The sequence below is a fragment of the Cygnus olor genome, chromosome 7 (genome assembly GCF_009769625.2).
Source record: "Cygnus olor isolate bCygOlo1 chromosome 7, bCygOlo1.pri.v2, whole genome shotgun sequence".
Lineage (NCBI taxonomy): Eukaryota > Metazoa > Chordata > Aves > Anseriformes > Anatidae > Cygnus > Cygnus olor.
The window spans coordinates 12430968-12451038 of NC_049175.1; the positions used below are offsets into that span (position 1 = coordinate 12430968).

Genomic DNA, 20071 nt, shown 5'->3' on the forward strand with positions numbered 1-20071 from the left:
GCGCCGCTCGCGTTCGGTTTCCGAATAAAAGTGTCCCAGCTATATGTATAAGTATGAAACTACCAGACCAAAACATTGTTTCACTTGCAATATGATTTTTACCATGCATCAAGAACAGATGCATCTTAGAAACAGATAAGCATGAGAACAAGCCTCTATTTCCCTTCTTTCCTATGCATGTTGGTGGAGGGATGACAATAGTTTAGTATAAGAAAAAAGCTACATCTTAAGCTTTTTGTATACATACCCTAACTACAGAAAGAAGAACTATTCAAACAAGAATACAGTATCCTGAACTTACAACTGTAATAAGCAAAAAATTAACTGGGGTGGCAGTTAAACTATATCTTTTGAAAAACCCAAACATGCAGAGTTGCTGAAGAAGCACGTAACCTGAAGAGATCCTGTCATGTATTCCAAGTATTCCTGCACTGATCAAAATTATGTAAAGTGAACAACTGGAATGAAACCAACATCAAAATTTATTATTTCAAACATTACAAAAGTTAGGGAGTGGTTTAAAAGAGTACATAGATATCCACATTTCACATCTAGAAATGTGTCTGCAACTATATACACACACAACTACCTGACATTGATCCAAGAGAAAACACTCAAGATTTTTAAGAATAAGAAAAATTGACATTTCCACCAATGATCTCTGAAAGAAATGTTTCAGAAATATTCTAGCATATGAGGTAGCATAAGGAAACTAAACTAGACTTAATAAAGTAAAAGATATTTTGTATTGAACATGATATCATCATTAAAAGCACATGTTAACACCTTAGCCATCAAGCTGCAACTCTAGTTTTGTTTCTTGGGAATTCTATTCCTTTTGTATGAAGAGACTATAGATCAAAGACTGAAACCAGCAGGAGTTTTATGACAATCTTCAGCTGGGCAGCATTTCACTTCAGCAGATTCACCTGCAAAATGTATTAGTCCATAAAAAGGAGTTAAGTGAATCAGTACCACATTCCTCCCAGATGTACGTAAAATCAAGGGATTAGACAAGCCACCAAGGGATCCTCATATGAGAGATTAATTACAGCATGTATATAAATATAAAAGATCAGTATTTAAAAAAGGGAAAGAACATGAGACTTTGAAAGAACATCCCCCCAAACTGCACAACACAGTTTATTAGGAATGCTAACAATGGGATTAACTGTTTGCCAGCTACATTTTAGAGTGTTTAAAACCAAACTGAGCCCAGAAAACTGACTCAATGCAGCACTGGTTTACTCCTCTCTTTTCAAGTTTTTCGCCATTCACTTATACAGAAAAGTGTTCATCAAGATAGAAGTGAATGTAGAAATAGCCAACCAGTAGCTGAAGGAACAGAAGACTTCATATTCCTCATTTGTTGCAAATACACTGGTACTAAAATGGCCAGCTTAAGAATCAGCTTACTAAAGAAAGAAATGCGTATTGTTACTTTTACTGAAAGGAACCATTTAAAATAATTGAATGTCATTTCAGTTTTGGCTTCATTCAGAGTGAACAGTGCACATCAGCACTCACACCCTACTATGCAGTGATTTACATTCAGCAGCAATAGAAGAAAATAGATGAGAAATGTCTTTAAAAGTCTTCATAATCACAAAATGTTACATTTGTGGATACTTTCATAAGCCCCAGCTGGAAGATTGAAGATGTAGCAAGTTAAGGAAGTAGTTCTCAAACATTTCAATAAGGTATTGCTTTCACACACACACACACACACAAGATGAGTATGTAGTGATTGATGCTTAAAAAAATAAAGCATCTATTAAGAGCTTTTCAACCTTCCCATTTAAATAGGAAATGTAAGGAGCCATAACTAGAACAAACTTGGTACAATGCTGGAGAGAACAAAAAATCATATGAAAGTCATACTACTTTCCCATCTAGCAACCTTATTCCTGAACCATTCTCTCAACCTGTATTTAAATATATGGTTCTTCCAGAGGAAAACAAATCACACTGACATTAAGGTGCCAAGAAACTAAGATGATCAACAAAAACTGCAAAAAAAATTAATAGTTTAGTTATGTCAAAGTTGAATTGCAAATCACCATGGACTTATTTCTACTTTTCAAGATAGAGCAAAGGTTCTAGATCCATCTATTAGCTTGACCTCAAAGTGTATTTTTGGTACATTTAATTGACACATTCTGTGCTGTCAACCAACGTTACAGCTATGACCTAAGTGATCAGAGGTCTTCCCAACCATACCTCCTATCCCAACAAGTCCCATCTTACCTTCCCCTTTTCACAAAACAGTTTTGAGAAAAAGGATATCATTGCCTCAGACTGCAAGTGGCACAGTAGCTTCTCCAAAGGAGGGTAGCGGCGCAGGGATGGAATGCAGCCCACCATAACTAGTTTGTGCTTGGCCCTTGTGATAGCAACATTAAGACGTCTCCAATCCTTCAGGAGGGTGCCAAGCTGTTAAACAAAATTTGCTATTAGTTTTCCTACCTTAAATTCTACATCTGACGTAGATAATTTAATTGTCAAAATGTGTCAAAAACTTCAAGGTTGTGGGTGAATTTTACCCAGATTGAAAGTCAAGTTAGTACAACCAACTCACATTTTCTTCATTACTGTTCCTAACAAAAGATACAATTATGATACTTTTGTCTCTTCCTTGGTACTTGTCTATAGTGTTGACTTCCACTCTGTTCTCCTTCAGTCTTGCCATCAAATCACTGATTATTTTTAATTGATGTCTGTATGGTGATATCACACCAATGTCTGAAGGCTTACAACCAGCCTAAATAAAGAAAACAGAAGGGAAAAAAAACTGTCACTGCAGTTAGCCTAGGATATTCTTTACAGTCAGAAGAGCCTCAAAGGCTAATCTATATATTTAAATAGTGCTGCAAGCTATCGTCCCTACACTAAAAAGTCAGTGGAACTCTAGGTATAATTGGCGTTAACTAAAGAAAATAGTAATTACTGCAAGACCCCAGGCTTTGTCTTAAACCTAGCGCAAAGACACATCAAAATCCTCATCTTCCTTTCTTCCTCAGACTGCAAGGTGAATGTTCATTACTCTTAATTACTCTGTATTACTCCTGAAGTTGACTAGCTGAAATAAGGAACAAGGGCAAATCCTTTCCCCTCCCTTATAAAAAAAGTCATCATCTCAAAGAAATTGTCATCCAGCTTTTATGCAGCCTAGCTGCAACCAGGCAAGGAACAGGGAACTGAATGCAGACCTCAGATCCCTCACTATAGTGACACGCAGCTAACATTGAATTTATCCTTAAGGTCATCCCTCCTGTACATGTGGTTGGAGCTTCTACAGCAATGTAAGATTCATTACAAAGCCGTCCCTCTTGAGCAATGTAATTAAGTAAAATATACCTTAATAAATAAGGATGTGAGGAAGAACACAAGTTTGGCTTCTGTCACATTATATACACCACCTTTTTCTGCGTGTTCTGGTGCTGGGACCTTTAGAAATATAAGCGGAAAATAATGAGTGTCTACAATCACACTGTATTCTGATCCTTAACTCACCATATCATACCATTTTTATATTAAGTTTTTTATATTAAGTTTTAATAAAAAAGGGTAAAGGGTAAAAGCTAAATTTGACAGAGTATAAGAACCTATACCATAAAGTAACCTCAGAACACAGCATCTGCAAAGTGGTTGAAACACTCTGCAAAGATGAGTTGCTAGTAATAGCACTTTCAAATAATAGTAAATTTCTAGTAATAGCAAGGCACCTCAGGAAACTGTCAAGGCTCAATCATCTGATTTCACAGTTCACATAATATACCATATAAAAAACAGACTTTTTTGTGGGTGGTTCCTTTGGTTTTGTTTGATGAACTACAGTAGTGGAATTTTTACAGCAAGTTGAAAGAGATGTGACAGAGCCTAATGCCTCAACAAAACCAAAAATATTTTGGAAAGAGAAACTTTCCTGCTGGTTCTACAAACACAACAGCTATATATACTTGAGATGGGTTTTCTAGCAAAGCAAAAAATTAAAATGGAACAGCAGATCCAGTTTTCACATGACCAATGTTGGTCAGATTAACAGACAAACAGGATATCAGCCAGTTTCCTACTGTGACAAGCATCTTCCCTATGACCAACTGTTAACTTTTCTATGAAAGGGTCAGAAAACATGCTTGAGAGCAAACAAAGACTGACTGGGGAGTTCCTTCCAGGGTCAGCAGTTATTGGCAAAAGGTAGTGTCAAGAGGAATCAACATCAAAGCTGTTAGGCTCAAATCATTATAATCCAGTCACCAACTACAGCGACTCCAAATACAAGACTTAGTGCATATTAGTGTAAAATATATTTGGAAAAAGATTAATAAACTCTTCTTCATTTTACCTCATCAGTTTTGTTGCCTAGTTCTTATTGATTCTGGAGTTTCATTTAATAGAGACTGAAATTATTGCAGGAAAAAACGCACACCTGAAGCAACCTACTCCTCCCCATTCAAAATGTCCACAAAATTTAGAGTTAAAATTATTCCTGCCACTGGTGCACAGCTTAGACACCACTGATCCTCAGCCACTGGAAATGACAACAGTCTGTGGTTGCAAGGACACAGTAGGGCTGCACACTTACAGCTGCATTCTCTACATACGAACAAAGTCCATAGCACATGTAGCATTATCTGCAACACTGCCTGAATTAAACTTTTCAGCTGCTGTTAGATGCAATATTTCCAGCAGCAGCTCTACCACTCCAATTGATCAACTCTATTAACAACTTATTTACACATTGCAGTTTATATATAAAGCAAGAAACCATTTTTAAAGCTATACACTTTATCCTGCCTAAGTTGTATGAATTCTTATGTGCTGGCTGTATTGAAAACTTGCATCAAAAATGCAATTTTGAAAGGAGAACATAATGAACTTTACCTTCTCAGTGTTCAGAAAACACACAGGTTTGTCTGGCTCAAGTACTTCTTTCAACCATGTTTTTGAAGCATCTGCAAGTTCCAGTTTCAACTTCTTTAGGTTTGGCAAGTTAACAGTGGCATTTGACACCTTCTCTGATCCACATTCCAGTTTGCCTTCATACACTAGCATATTACTCAGTGACATAATTTTACTAAAGATTTAGAAGAGAAGAAATTATTTTAAATCCTGCAATTTCAATCCCACATTGAAAACCCTACTATAACAAGTTACAAATACCTATTCATTCTGTATTGCACAGTTAACTGGACAACAGCGTTCTGGTTTTGCTCCAGCCTTTTAAATAAGCTTTCGCTCATACCAAGATCTCTGTTAGAAAAGAAAAATCACAAAAATGTGTCAGGCCACACATCGCAAGAGACTTCCCAGAATTCATACCACTAATATCTGTCCAGCAGCATTTTATCTTACCTTGCTTCTGAATTCTGTACAAGCGGAGGCAGTTGCTGATGATCCCCTACTAGCACAAACCTTTTGGAGCAGAATAGTGGGCCCAAACAGATGGGCTGGCTTATTTGGGAAGCTTCATCAACTATACAGAAATCAAACTGCTTCTGAGCAAAGATGGGGTGATTTACTCCCATGCAAGCTGTTGCTACCACTGGCTGAAAATTGAGACAGTAAAAATAAGAGACGTCTTACACACTTTAACAGTACGTTTTTAGATTAGAAGAAAGTTATTTTTAATTAGCTAAAAAGAAAAGAAAAACCTTTAATCCTTGAAATCAGAGCAGTTCACTCTTTGCATACATATTGGCCTCATACATTCCTAAAATTTTGCATCAACAACAAATGACAAACAAAAAATCAGCTTTAGAATAGGACTTGGTAAATAACTCATTCCTGACATGCTCAGGATAATATCAAGTTCTGTGCATACACAATTCCTGGAATGTGTTAAAATGACTACCTTAGAAAAGTAGGAGCATATTTTTCTCCCCTTCTCCCCCCTTTTTTAAGCTTTCAAATAGACAATAAAACAGCTGAAAGTTCACCTTTGTATTTATTTGCCCATTTATAGGGCTTTTACATTCTTCTGAAGCACAGCAAGAATACGTAATGCATTGTGACTACTTAAAGGTTGGACTAGGTGATCTTGGAGGTCTTCTCCAACCTAAACGATTCTATGATTCTATGATAAGTTCTTCCCATCTCTGTGCTTCCAATGCAATCTGAAGTGACTAAATATGAAGTGTTACAACACTTCTGTTACGACTTCAATAATTTTCCTGCAACGCCTATCAACAGCAAAGTGATAGGTTTTGCAATATGGCATTTATTCCAACTACCATGACATTTCATTCTTTCAATGAATTTAATTTAAAGCTGCCACCCACTCCGTTTCCCCAGTTCATGGCATGGTCCTTTGCATTAACACACAGAGCAGCACTGATCTTTCAATCAAAAATTAGCGTTTGATCAGATCAGCTCCACAGCACAATTTTTTTTCTTCCCCGTCCCCTGATTCTACAAACACCACAACCAGCACAAGTGAGAAGGACTAGAGCCTTTGGGAATTATTATATGTAATTACATGTATAATACACACATACTATTATATGTAACTATTTTTTAAGCAGAAAAAATGCTTTTTGGCTTTTAGATTACTAATGTTGGTCATCATTGGCTATAATGAAATTGCAATGAGGCAGAAATTGAGTATCTTCTTCAGCTCAGGCTTCTCACACCAGTAACACACGCTTGGGTTAGGTTCTTTCTCTGCAGTATCTGAACAAACAGAATACTAACAGTTATCCTGAACATTTCACAGGGCTAGCAAAAACACTTTTCTCACCTGACTGTTATAGAGCTCTTCCAAATCTGTTACAGAGTTAATTGACTTGGACCTGCAAATTTCTTCTTCTGTAAATTTCCGTATATCTGGATGAACCTTCTGAGCTCGTCCCAAACGCAAGAAGCCTACTTTGAATTTGGCTAGCTTCAGCAGAATATTGTCCACAGCAGTGTGTGTAAAACTAGTCAGAAGAACACTGAAGCCACAAGCAGAGAGAATTCTCACCTAACAAGTGGCAAAGGGAAAGAAAAGACAAAGTTGTTAGCTTATATACAAGAACCAGCAATCCCAAGTTTGCCTAAGGGGAACAGTAAGTTTCAGAGGAAACCAAGATCAAGTATCACCTCATTTATACCATTCTTCCCGGCCAAATCTGCTACCTAGCTGTTATCAAAGGGACACAGACAATAGATGTGATGTTTCTCCTAAACAGCACACGTATAACACATGCTGCAAAACAGAGATAACCTCCATTCAGACTTGCCAACTGCACTAAAAAGGCAGCACACCAAAGAACATCCCTACTGTAAGAAGGAACAATTTAACTGACAATTTAACTACATCAGATTCAGTAGAATGAGCTGATCTGATAGCAGCAGCTGCTTGCTGTCTGTCCTCCTCTCTCCCCATCAGATCTCACACAGCAGAGAAGGAACAAGAGCAGAATACCCAATTAGGAAAGATGAAACAATAGTGACATCTCACTTCCAGCTGTCAAGAACTCACTCAACCTACAGCCTGAATCCAGTATGCCCTCACAGTCCGTCCCCAGAGCGAGAACCACTAGCCAGAGGAGTTGGCTAACAGTCTACATGTGCTTCAGCACCACACATTTATATAATTTAAACACAGGCAAGTTACAGACTTCTCCAAGGAGTCCTTTTTTGAGCTGTGAGTCAGGATTGGAGGGCTTGCTGACATTTGGGGCCAAAGAATTCAACATTAAAATGTCAAAGACTAAATATTACTCTTGAATCTCTTCCCTTCCACATACTTCCACAAAAGCAGAAGTGCACAAAAACAAATTTTTAGTTGTACCCAATAAAGGTTCTTCAATAAAAGAAATCAATTTTCTTATTTGGAATTATGCAAATAGCAGTACACTAAATCATGACAATCACTTTAGAAAAGTATGTTTTATAAAGTGTTTAATACTCTCCAAGTGTCATAAAAAATTCAAAATCTAGGCACAGGATCTTACCAGAGCACATATTGTAGTAGTTTTTCCAGTTCCAGGCATACCCACAATAAGCGTGTAGTCCTTCGAAAGCAACACTTGTTTCATTGCCTGTTTCTGAGGCTTATTCAGACCTTTAAGAATTAAAATAACAATGAAGTGTCTGTCCTTCCTAATCATTATATTTGCTAACATCAATAAAGCAAAACTACAGTTTCTGCCTCCCCTTAAACTCTTTAAGGGAATATTGCGGCAAGTCTGTACATTCTGATAAAGTTCAACATTATAATATACATAGACAAGTAGTACAGGGTCTGCACTACAGTCCTAAAAATGGAAGACATTTTTCTTTGTAGGCCTTTTATGCCTTTTTTCTAATATACTACATGACCACTTCCATATGATATCTTGTATGGACATTTCTATTTTATCATACCCACTTTCATGTTCAAACACAGGACTAACAGCAAAGGGAAGTGAATTGTAGAGATTGCATAATCTTTTTTAGAAGAAGCAAGAAACCAGAGCTATTTTTCCCTGTCTGATGCAGACGAGCAGTATATTTCAGTGCCTTAGACTAGGCAAAGCTCAAGCAAAAAGAGAAGCAGCATCTAGAATTATCAGTGCCTTACTGTAAAGAACACATATGGCTTGCAAGTACAGGAAGGAACTGTTACTCTTTGTCTTCCAGTATCTGTTAATCTGTCATTATTCTTAAATTTCAGAATATATGCCTTCCTCTCATTTCCTATTCTTTCAGCAGTTGGCTAGGAGGCTGGGCAAATTCTTATTTGAAGCAGACCTCAAAGCAACAAGACATCTTTTAGTCTTCAGAAAGTTTGTATTCAGAGTTTTATTTGTTTTAAGACAAATCAATTAAATTTCTGCTTTCACAGACAAGTCTGTCAGAGGCAATGAAACATTTTCACCGAATACACGACACTACCACATACAAAGTTTGTTTGAAATAAACAAAAAACAACCAAGAGTGCCACAAAGCTTTGCATATTACAGCGAAGCCAACAGGTCAGCAAGAGGTCTTATGCAAGTGAGTGCTTACATCAAGCCCATCTCCTTCCATTCTAAAAGTCCACTTCCCCTATCCCAAGATAGGGTCTAAGAGTCTTTTCAGTTCCTGATTTTGTAAAGTTGAGAGCAAACAAAGAGAGCAAGCTGCAGGAAGTAACAAAAGTAAAGTGAAATTCTAAGCAAACATCTGGTCATGTCTTTCAAGCAGTTTCTAACTATTTTAATCACAGAAACACATGTAATGTTAGAACTTGTCTTATTTTTAAGCAGAAAACTACTACTAGGCCCTGATCTAGGAAAAAAACAAACTTGTATTTAGTGTGATAAATGCTCTGGCAATAGACTTATGCTATTAAACAAAAGATTGGGGGGGTGAGGGGAAGGATTTAGAAAGATTTTATACCCTTTAAAATATTTGCAACAGTTTCCTTTGCATCTGCAGGAAGAACTGAGCTCAAATGCTGAATAAAACGCGGTTTGTAGAAGTCAATAATCAAGTTGCGGAGCTTTTCACTGTGGATGGAAAAAACGAGAATTAAGAGTTGCCTATTGAGAAACTACCCCAAAACCTTCAAAGTGGGAAATTAATTTGATTCTTCATACCTGACTGGGGAATCTTTCATCAATTTGGAAAGGTTTTCAAAGGGGACCCCTGTACCAAAATCTCCTTCTTCGTGATCCAGCCTAAATGTGGTATTCTTGGGGAGCTTTGATAAATTCCTGGAGGATAACAGTAACATGAACAAGTTAGTTCTGTTTACAAGCAGCGTGTTGATGATGAAAGACTTATTACTAAGCATTAAGCTCCCAGAGGTCACAGAGTAAAGCAATAGCTAGAAGAAACATTACTAACTGATGCAAACAAAATACAATCAGAGACAAATTTAAAGGCAGTTTAGTCTGAATAATGAAAGTTACCTTTAACAGCAACAATCACAGTATCCATAAGTCTCATGTTGGAGAAGTAAGTAAATTGAGCTGGCAAACATGTTCTTAATCAGTCAACCTAGCTAAATATATAGGCATAGACACTAATCAAGGTCAGACATTTTCAATCAAGACAAGATTTTCAGGGGTGTACTTCCCCAGGACCGAGTCACACCGTGTCAGAGCTGCCTTGAGGCCTGGAAGTGCCCCTCCTGAAGCCCCTATCACAATGCCTTCAAACAGCTGTTTTTCCTTTTGTTCTATTACCTGCCCAACAAACAGGAGACTTTTGTTGCACTGATTTCTCTAACATAGCCAGTAGCCAAACCAAGTAACCCATTTTCCTCTCCACTCACAACCACTCTGTCACCAGCCAAGATGTTTGCTCCAGGTATTGCACCATTTTTACGTTGGAAAGAATGCAGATACTGTCCTTCGGAAATTTCCTGCACTTGATCAATTCTGATCATATTTCCAACACAATCTCCAGCCTTCTCTCTGTGAAGATATTACAAAAAATATTTTGATCTTAAATCCCCTTGGTAAGAGAGATTATTTAAAAAGAAACAAACAAACAATTAAATAGACACTTTACAATAGCCACTCTGACAAGAAAAGGATTGTAAAAATATGTAAAACCCCTCGTACTTGTTTCAAGAAAAGACTGTGGTATCTGAAATTATCTTTAACTTGCTATTCAAAACTGAACACTGAAATGAATGGATGCACTTCACTAAATTGTTTAACATTTGTTTGAGTTTCTTGCTTCACCTTAAACAACACAATAACACTTCCCTTCTACAGACACACTGAAATGGGCCCAAAAACCGCAAATTTTTCCGCGGTTGCTAGATTAGGCAGTGTAAAATAGCATACCACTTCAGCCAGCAAAAGCCCTTAGACAGGTTTTGCCCATGTTCTTAGGCATGTCTATGAGTACGGCCCCAAACAGATGATTCTTTATCAAATAAACCCTCAGGAAACTGGCGCAATGAGCTGGACTCACAGTCAACACTCAGTGTCAACCCTCAGAGACTAAAACAACACAAAATTCTACAACTTTTGCTTCTGAAGGTTAAGGCTGCAATTAATTTACTTTTCCTGTGTATGAATTAAAACCAAAAATCTCCCATTGAAAATACAAAACCTATGAATGTAGTAAACTAATGCCTTCATTAGGTCACATCTCACAAAAAACTACCTTGCAAAAAGCATATTTGATTATTTCTACAAGCAATGGAGAACATCTGGTTTCCTTGTAGGGAAAACTAGAAGTTCACAGTGCTCCACTCCCAGTTACTGAAGGGGGGGATCATTTGTACCAGGTTAGAAATTCATCTTACCTTTCCAAAGAAGGTATCATCCATATATTTTTATACCCCTTTTTACCCTCTCCGGCTTGCAGCTCCAAGGTTAACATTAGATACCACAGACTAAAATACTCCAAATGGGAGGGTTTCAGGTGCTGGGTCTCTTTTTCAATAATTGATACCATGGCAGGAGGAAAAGAGACACTAGCAATCTTTTCTTCTACAGCCCTAGGAGTAGAACCAAACACAGGAAAGAATCAACTTTTATCTTTTTCTTCCAAGTCTCTTTGTAGGTAATGCCAATCTAAATTTAATCACTGAAAAACACACCATTTAGATTAGTCTATCATCACTGAAATGGGGTTGAATATATCCTTTGTTCATATGAACAATCTCATATTAATAACTTTACATGACCTCTATGATTTTGAATTAAGGACAATAAGTTAAAGACAGAGTAAAGATATTTCAAAGGTAGTTCTATATACATTTAGATATTTCATCTTTCACACCTTTTTTTAGTAAGGTATGAATACTATATTGAGATTTAGGTAAGCAAATGAGATTTAACAGTTAATATAAAAACCATACTTCAAGTGGATTCATCTCAGAACTATGTATCTATAGACATTATACTTAAGTCATGCATACAGAAATGCAATCAAAGAGAAAAAGGTTAGTTCAGAAGTTAAGATCACTTCTCAATTAGGAATAATGTAATGCTTTAACAGCCAAATATTACAAGTAATATTTCATTAAAATTACTGTACAAAAACATAGCGTATACCCACAAAGCTAGTTCCCTCACTTTTATCCCTACAGCTTTAAAAATAAGATCTCCCCCAAAGTTCTCCTGTTCTTTTAAAACCCACTTGATCTCTTCAGTATAAAATTTGTTGGGTTTTTTTGTGTTTTTTTTTTTTTTTACTGTGACAAAAAAACACACAAAACCACCATTAAGCTTTATAATACTTTTATAACCAACTCGGTAACTTTATGTTAAAATTTATTTGCTCGTGTATTTGCTCATGATGTCTTTTAATGGGAGATGTAATAACACCACTGATTACAGTAGTATTGATGTACCATTCCTTCTTGTCCAGTCACAACTCAGCCCTACTGCCTCATAAGGCTGCCCACTTCAAAAAGTTGCAAGGATATAGTTTTTTAACCATAATTATTATTAAATATAGTAGAAATCTGTTGTCTTCATCAAGTGATTTGTTGAGACTTCTCTCAGATTTTGTCCTGCTGAAAGTGCACCTGAGCAAAGATGTTTAAGTCTCTGCCAGATCAGACAGACTATATGCATTGTGCAGGATTCAACAGAATGTTATTTCAGGGTGCAAGAATTATGAAAAAATAATAAACTGTCAATCACAAAAATCAAATTACAGCATCATTTAAAAGCATTTAAAGCTTATTTAAAAAAAGAGTCAAACTATTTTTTTTTTTACCTGCTATATAGGAAACAATTGTGCATTTGGGAACAGTATTTACAGGCTTGACTGTCATCAATTACAGGAGGCAAAGCAGCGAGTTGTGACTGCTGTCTTCCCACAGCAGATTTATATGTACTGTGCATTAAGTAGAAGGCCACCTGGTTTCTTAGCTTCATTAATTCTGCCAAAAAAAGAACAAACTAAGTAGACAGTTTAAGTTTTATTTTCAATCGTTCTTAACTGAAAAGTAACTAGGCATCACACTTAGCTAAGGCATAGGTACTCATATAGCAAAGTCCTAATGTATTAACAAAACATTTAAGTCTTTAATGTAAGCTTATTGGAATAAGTAAAAATATGACAAGCAGTACATCTGTAAGTACAGATATGTCCATAAGAGTAAGTCTTGATGTGTTTAACTATTACTAGAATGCTTAGTTTTAATTATGATAGTTAAGTATGGTTTCCAAGGCAAGGGAACAGCTTTACCTCTTTTATCCATGCGAGTCCCAGAAACAGGGTACATAGTACCAGTTTTAAGATAAAGAAGAAATCCAGCTTCAGGATCTACTCTCCTTTCTAAATTCAACAAGGTATACAGAATAACCTGCAAACATTATATATAAAACTTTTATAATGTGTTACAAAAAAAGGATGAATTTAGTATTTCCAAAATTTAAGCAGCCATTGCTATCACAAAGAATCTAGAAAGCCTAAGTAGTAAGCACCTCATGAAATATTTCAATTAAAAGGTATCTTTCCTAACAAAAGCTTGTACATGGCTACTACCTCTAGATCACTGACCAGCTATCTGCCAGGATGTACAATGCTAATTTTTAAGGCAACCTGCCTCAAGCTAATACATGAATGTATTAAGAGATCTTTGGTTTTTCTTCAGGATAAAAGACAAAGGTGTTTGAAAGTGGTAAATATTCTCACTCAAAATGTCATTTTATATCTGCAACTTTTTGCATTCCAGGATCAGCCATCCACAAATCCTGGTTATACCACACACAAAATACTTTGCATTCATTAAGACAAAATAAGTCATTGTTTTATTAAAAAAAAGAAGTTACTTATGGCCACTGAGAATCAAATTACTTTTTTTCTTTTGTACCTGACTCCTGTGCTCTATAGAGTTAGATTCCTTGCCAGACTTGAGCTCTAATGGCATTATCTTAGACTGTACTCCAGACTGACGATGGATTTTCACCTTGGCTGTAACATCAATCTTTCCCTTCAATCCAAACCTGGGAGACCAGATATTCTCTTCAATGTCTAAGATCTCTACAATTTCTATCTTAGAGAAATCTCCTGTTTTATCACCACTTGGCCTAAGAAGAAAATAAAGGAAGTCAGAAGTTAAGAAATTCCCTTAGTTCTTAATACTTAAATATTAAAATGTGTTATAACAGGCACCCACTTTAGAAATAATGTATATTAAGTCTCACAGAAGCCATTTTCCCATTAACAGAGAAAGTATATCAGGAAGTTAATTTAAATTGCAGGTTTGCATGTAGTTTTGGTACTCACCTAAACTTCAAAGATAAAATAGAATTTTGAATTTTTTTTTTTTTAAACAGTGTTTGGTCTTTTCTGAATCAACATACTCTAAAAACATTTCATTTCTACAAAAGGATTAGTGATATATGCACTGGAAGGTAGCATATACATTTTTACTTTATGCTACCTTCCTGACCTGCCATTTCTCTGAAACTTGAACACTTTATGTCTGTTACCACTGACAACAAGAAGTCAGACAAGAAGAGCTCAGCAACAGCTGCGTCAAAACATTGCTTAACTGATAACCTTATTTTACTGAGGAGTTTTATTTCAATAAGTTCTAATATTCTAGTTTTCAGTCTTACACATTCATAACTTCAGGCTTAGTCAGTTGATCAAGTATGCTTGCTCTCCTAATTACTAAAATATCTACTTTGTAACACATTGTTTACAAAAATGTAAAGACCACTGTGATTATATGTAACTTCTCCTTCAGCCCTATAAAGGTCCTTTATATCTTTCCCAGTATTCATAATTGCAGCTAACTGTGCAGCTCAAGGTTAGCTATTTAGGCACCGAGGTGATGAATTAACTCCTTATCACTGAACAGACTTGCATAAGAAGTGTTCTTCTAAAAATTAAAGCAAACCAAACAAGATACACAATTTTAAATGGCTTTAAATTTCTTCTTACAGTTTTAGTTGCGTTGCATTTTGGTTAGCTGGATTGTGCATAAAGTCTTCTGTCCATTTAAAAAATGATGGCAAGTATTCTTCTATTTCCTGCATTACTTCTGCTTGTTTCAGATTTAAGTGATACCTAAAAAATAAAGCCATTTACATTAAGGAGTTAGAAATATTAGCTTTGCCTCTGACACTGAATTACTAACATTACTGGAAATAACTGTCAAGTTTCAAGAACCATCTATAAAACAGACAACAGATTCATTAAGGTTCACCTCAACTGATTAATCCATAAAACTACAGTTGAGCACCAGTTACAAAAGATGGAATACACTGTTTCTGACATAACTCCCTTGGAACAACAGATTTAACACAAAGGAAGCATCAGCAAGGTGGAAGTGATGAAATAACGCCAACAGTAAAAGTGCAAGAGAGGAGTGCATTTAGAACTGCCTATTCCTGTGCTTTATGCAAAACTGAAGACATGAACAAAAACAACCATTTGCTTGTATTTGTTTTTTGTCTCAATACACTGATCTGCTAATTGTTCTTCGTATACATTGTGCTACACTTCAGGCCATTTTAAATGGGGAGGAATCACAATCTTCAGTTGCTACAGTTACAAACATGCAACAAAGCAGAAGCCTCATTAAACAGAGCCCAATCACGTGGCATTATACAATTCAGTGCTGGCATCCACTGGAAATAATGTCATTATTTTACAGCACCAGAGAAATAAAGCAAGTTTCACAAAGCAAGTGCAAATGACTGCAAACATCAGGCTTTTACGTAACATACTTTCCAATCCCAACAAATAGTAGCTTACATATGCAAAGACCAATTCAAATGAACAGTTTCAAACATGGAAGCCCAGTGTGACACACATGCCTTAAGGAAATCACAATCCAAAACAGTCACCTTCATATCAGAACCCAGTCACCTTCATATCAGAACCAGAGTAATAAATCTTGTTCTAATTTTATTTTTCATCTCTTCCAAGGCTGACAGACACTTTCCCCAGTATGTGATTTGTAATGTTCTAGAGATAATTGGATTTGTGTGACTTGAATTCAATTTTAGTCAAGTCTGCAGTGGATCCCTTAAAACTGACAGCCACTCGTCTCATCATTTCTGACAGAAGTGAAGAATGAACACTACTATTCATCCAGCTAGCATTTCCATCAGACTTGTGGAGAAAATAAATTAAAAGGTCCTCTAACATCAGAGACATTAAATAACCCGATGAAGAATATATCAAACATCTCAAACTTGTTGGTGACCAAGCACCATTTCTTTTCCCAAGTATCAACACTAATTATGCTCAAATTTAATTCAGCTTTCAGAAATACCGAGAAATAAAATGTTACAGGCAAAAACACCCACACAAGCACACTGCTGGAGTTTCTTCAGAAGCATAATTTACATCTATAGAAGTAGTTCAGCAGGACGGGTATATTAAACTACACTATGGAACAGTGAAATATCTTATTAAAAGACTCCTCAGTTTTATTAAGCAAGGTCATTTGGTAGAACATTCTCCTGATAGTAGTAACACATTTTTTGAAGTAGAAATTTATCTGCTAGTTCAAGAATTCCTATGCAGTCTTCCAAACAAAAACAGATATCTGCAAAGCTACTTACATTTCTCTGAGATACTTTTGTCCGTATACAATTTTATTTGCTAGTTCTTTTACTTTTTCAGGTGACAGGTTATTTGTTACTGATTGCTGGAAAATTTCATGAAGAATTGTACCAACAAGCATTTGGCGCGATCCAGACTCAGAGCCCTAGAACAGAAATTATATAACAAACATCAAGATTTATGCTAACTTCATGTAACTTCTCTACAAAATTTCTGTTTATTTGCTGCACATGATGGATGTCACTTATTTAATAACTGCAAAACCATTCGATCTTTCATCTCACTAATTAATCTGTTCAAACCTGACTGTGAATACAGCCAAAATGAAATGGGTCTCACCTACTGCTTTCTCTCTCATTTTTATTCCAAACCCGGCACTAAGATAAAATCCTTATGTGATTGACAGGTGAGGAACAAAGGCACAGATTAAAATGAATTGTGAGCAAGTTTTGCTCGTGAACAGTATTAACAGCAGCATTTCCTAGTGCAACTGTCTTTACAATCTTACAAGATTGTATTTTTGCATTATGCACACATTAAGCAATTTCACATTGTTTTACCAACGCACATTAAATTAGTCCAAGCAACACCAGAATGGCTCAAACCCATCTAACCCATTCCAGGATGGGTTCTGTAGACTCGTAGCAGTAAATTATGACCTCTACATAAGCCACCAGGAGACAACTGGAAAGCTAATCAGTAATGTTTTGTACTTAATGATCTCTTTCACAGACCTGGCAGTTGTGGGTTCCACTCCCAACTGGAGGGTGGTGTTATCCTGAAGTCAGGACCCTTTGCATTGCCCCTTCCAAACAAATAGTTGATCCCATTACTCCTCTTACAGAGTCCTTCTCTTTGCACAGACTTAATCTCCTGTACTTTAATTTCTTGTTCCAGTCATAGTCTCCCAGCCAGGCTGTTCACCACCGCATTGCAGCTCCCTTGCCCACTTGCATTTGTATTTTCACCATGTCTGGAAGTTTTCCTCAGCTGAAACTGGGCAGCTGTTGCTTCTCTGCCATCCACATATAAGTAAGGACACTAGCAGAAGAAACCTTTCCTCTCTTCAAGTTCCAGTACCTGGATTCAGATTCCAGAATTAGCCCACACCAACCCTATTTCCAGTATAGGTATATTCCAGCTAGATCACGAGCTAAAGAACTCTTCTCACAGGGTAAACTGGCTAAACTTACTGATTTTCCAGAAGCTTTTAACTTGGCCAAATGAGGTTACATTATGTTTTCACACAGCCAACAAGAGGCACATCCCTCAGAAGGGATTCATATGCACAAAATGATGTTCTTTTGGTTTTTAGACATGCAAAGAAGTTGCCAGAATCTGGAGATGGGGGGAGAAAACATTTTTGTCCCCACTACCTGTATTAAGAACACAAGATTATTTCAACTGAAAACCTCTGAAAAAATAAAAGAAACACAAACCACAAGTAATCCAAACATCACGAAGTTCAATACAATTTTACAGAACAGCATCTCAACTAACAGTTTTAATTAACATTGAGCTAAACTAACAGTTTCAGTGAAACATTAGCCCAATAAAACATTGGATGCTTCACAATTCACACTTACCCTAAACTTTTCACTCAGCACTGCTCTTCTTACACAACGAATGCTGTTTGATATTGTAGTGCCAGAAAGCAGCAGGTCTGGGTAAAGAATGAGGTATCCAAACTGTTCATCTATTATCCACGTACCAGAACTACAGTCCCCTTCTAAATGAACAATGTCTCCTGGAACAACTGGAACAGACTCCCTATAAAGTAATACATTAAAAAAACAACATTTGCAAACAAAGGACACGACACATAAGAAATTATACATTAACATACCACATTCAACATACTTCAAGTCACTCCAGATCCATGCTTTGAGTCATTTCAGTATTGTTATATTTTATACTAGCATGCTACACTTTTAAATTATGTGACCACAACCTTTCTATTAAACTTGTTTCAAAGGCTCAGCAAAATCTCAAAATATTTTATTAATAGCAATAATTTTAAAATATTTTCATTGACTGACAAGCTTCAGGGTTCAAGATCTTCTATATTTTGTCTTCTAGTCTTCCTAGACTTTGCTTTCCCTTTCCCATCTTCCAGACTTGCATGCAAAATTTAAAGCAGTGCTTTTCATTTTCAGAAGCAAACTGCATGTGCATTTCCATGTGTTTCAAAAGACTAAACAAGTCCTTTCCTCTACAACATACCACAGAATGCACAAACACCTAAACTAGAATCCTCATTGATTCCTACATTAAATACTTTACAGCTCAACTTAAGATTTTAACAGATGGTTCAAAACCCCATGTTTTACAGACATAGTACGTTCATATGTACAGTGAGGGTTTATTGTTCAGAAGAACGCTTCTACCTGAAACTAAATAGCCTGATTAAAGTTTGTAATCTTGCTACTTCTTCACGTGAAGACAAGGCTGAACAAACTAAAACTTTACGGTAGCAATATCCACTCAATAAAAGTTAAATATCATCAGTTTTCTCAAGACAAACATCCATTACACTAACTTGGTGACAATACAACATTAGATAAAGGTTGTTTCAACATTTCTAGTCATTTTCAAGACAGTAAAACTCTCCTCTAAGGCAACACAGAGAAAATTGAGTTAATAATACAATATTTCATGCTCCTTTCAGATGTCTACATTCCTGTGTGGCTTACCAGCCGTTCCTAAGGATGCACAACTCTGTATCTTCCAGTGACTGAGATGAGGTAACCGTCAGGTGCTTCTCAGAGTCATTTCCATTTCTCTGCTTTACACTGACCTCCAACACACGGTATCTGTTGTTCAACCCATTCTTCAGTATTGCGTTACAGGAGTCAGTCACTTTCTTCTGAAAACTGAAATAACAATTTGTGAATACAAAGACATTAGACTACTTAAGAAGAAAAGAGCTAACCCACACACAAGAAGAGAACAAGCTTCAAGCATAAATCCAACTTCAACCCCATTCAAACTCCTAAGACGTGCATGTATATAGACAGGTAACTACAGCGTGCTTTTTTAAGTTTTATACAGATCGAGTATAGGAAATCTCTAATAACGTTTCCAAATTGTTTCTTTGAAAGAGGATGAAAAAACACTATTTAAACATATGAAGCATAAGGAAGAAGATAAATACTATAGGAGCTTTAATGAACATACATATCACATAAGCTGCTCTTTATTTATTGCAGCTAGTGCTTCCATTTGTTGCCTAAACACTCGCACTCATCCCAAAGCTAACTCCAACTGCGCTTCAAACCCCGAGCTTGTGAGAAAGCTCCTACGAGGCCGCCTCCCGCGGTGGTTCGTTATTCCAGTCAGCCGCCCGCGCTTCGAATTTCAAACCTCCCGTCCCAGGGGCGCCGTGCCCCGGCCGGTCGCTACCTGTCGGCCATGAGGGGAGCCCCCGCGGCTCGGCCCGCCTGAGCCCCGCGGCGCAGTGACAGCGGCCGATGAGGGACAGCGCGACTGTGTCCGCTCCCTACCCCGCGCCTCACAAAATGCCGCCGCTACCGAGCCCGCCCCGCCCGCCTCCCGAGAAGCCCCGCCCCCAAGCCGGCCATTGGTGGGAAGGAAGCCGCGCAGCCAATGGGATACGCCG

The 20071-nt window shown here is 36.9% G+C and overlaps 1 protein-coding gene across 1 annotated transcript; it reads right to left on the bottom strand.

Annotated features, from left to right (window-relative positions):
• Positions 1 to 467: 467 nt before the first annotated feature.
• On the bottom strand, positions 468 to 19998 carry DNA2 (DNA replication helicase/nuclease 2). Its single transcript, XM_040564089.1, has 21 exons — positions 19855 to 19998; positions 19146 to 19325; positions 18039 to 18222; positions 16452 to 16597; positions 14821 to 14946; positions 13742 to 13958; positions 13114 to 13231; positions 12640 to 12805; positions 11216 to 11410; positions 10140 to 10370; positions 9549 to 9665; positions 9349 to 9458; positions 7941 to 8050; positions 6740 to 6964; positions 5356 to 5549; positions 5164 to 5253; positions 4885 to 5077; positions 3358 to 3447; positions 2579 to 2761; positions 2287 to 2433; positions 468 to 1660 (listed from the first exon to the last, which is right to left on the bottom strand). Exons 1-21 carry the CDS (start codon positions 19863 to 19865, stop codon positions 1604 to 1606), a joined length of 3090 nt encoding a protein of 1029 aa, XP_040420023.1. The 5' UTR covers positions 19866 to 19998; the 3' UTR covers positions 468 to 1603.
• Between the last annotated feature and the right edge of the window lie 73 nt (positions 19999 to 20071).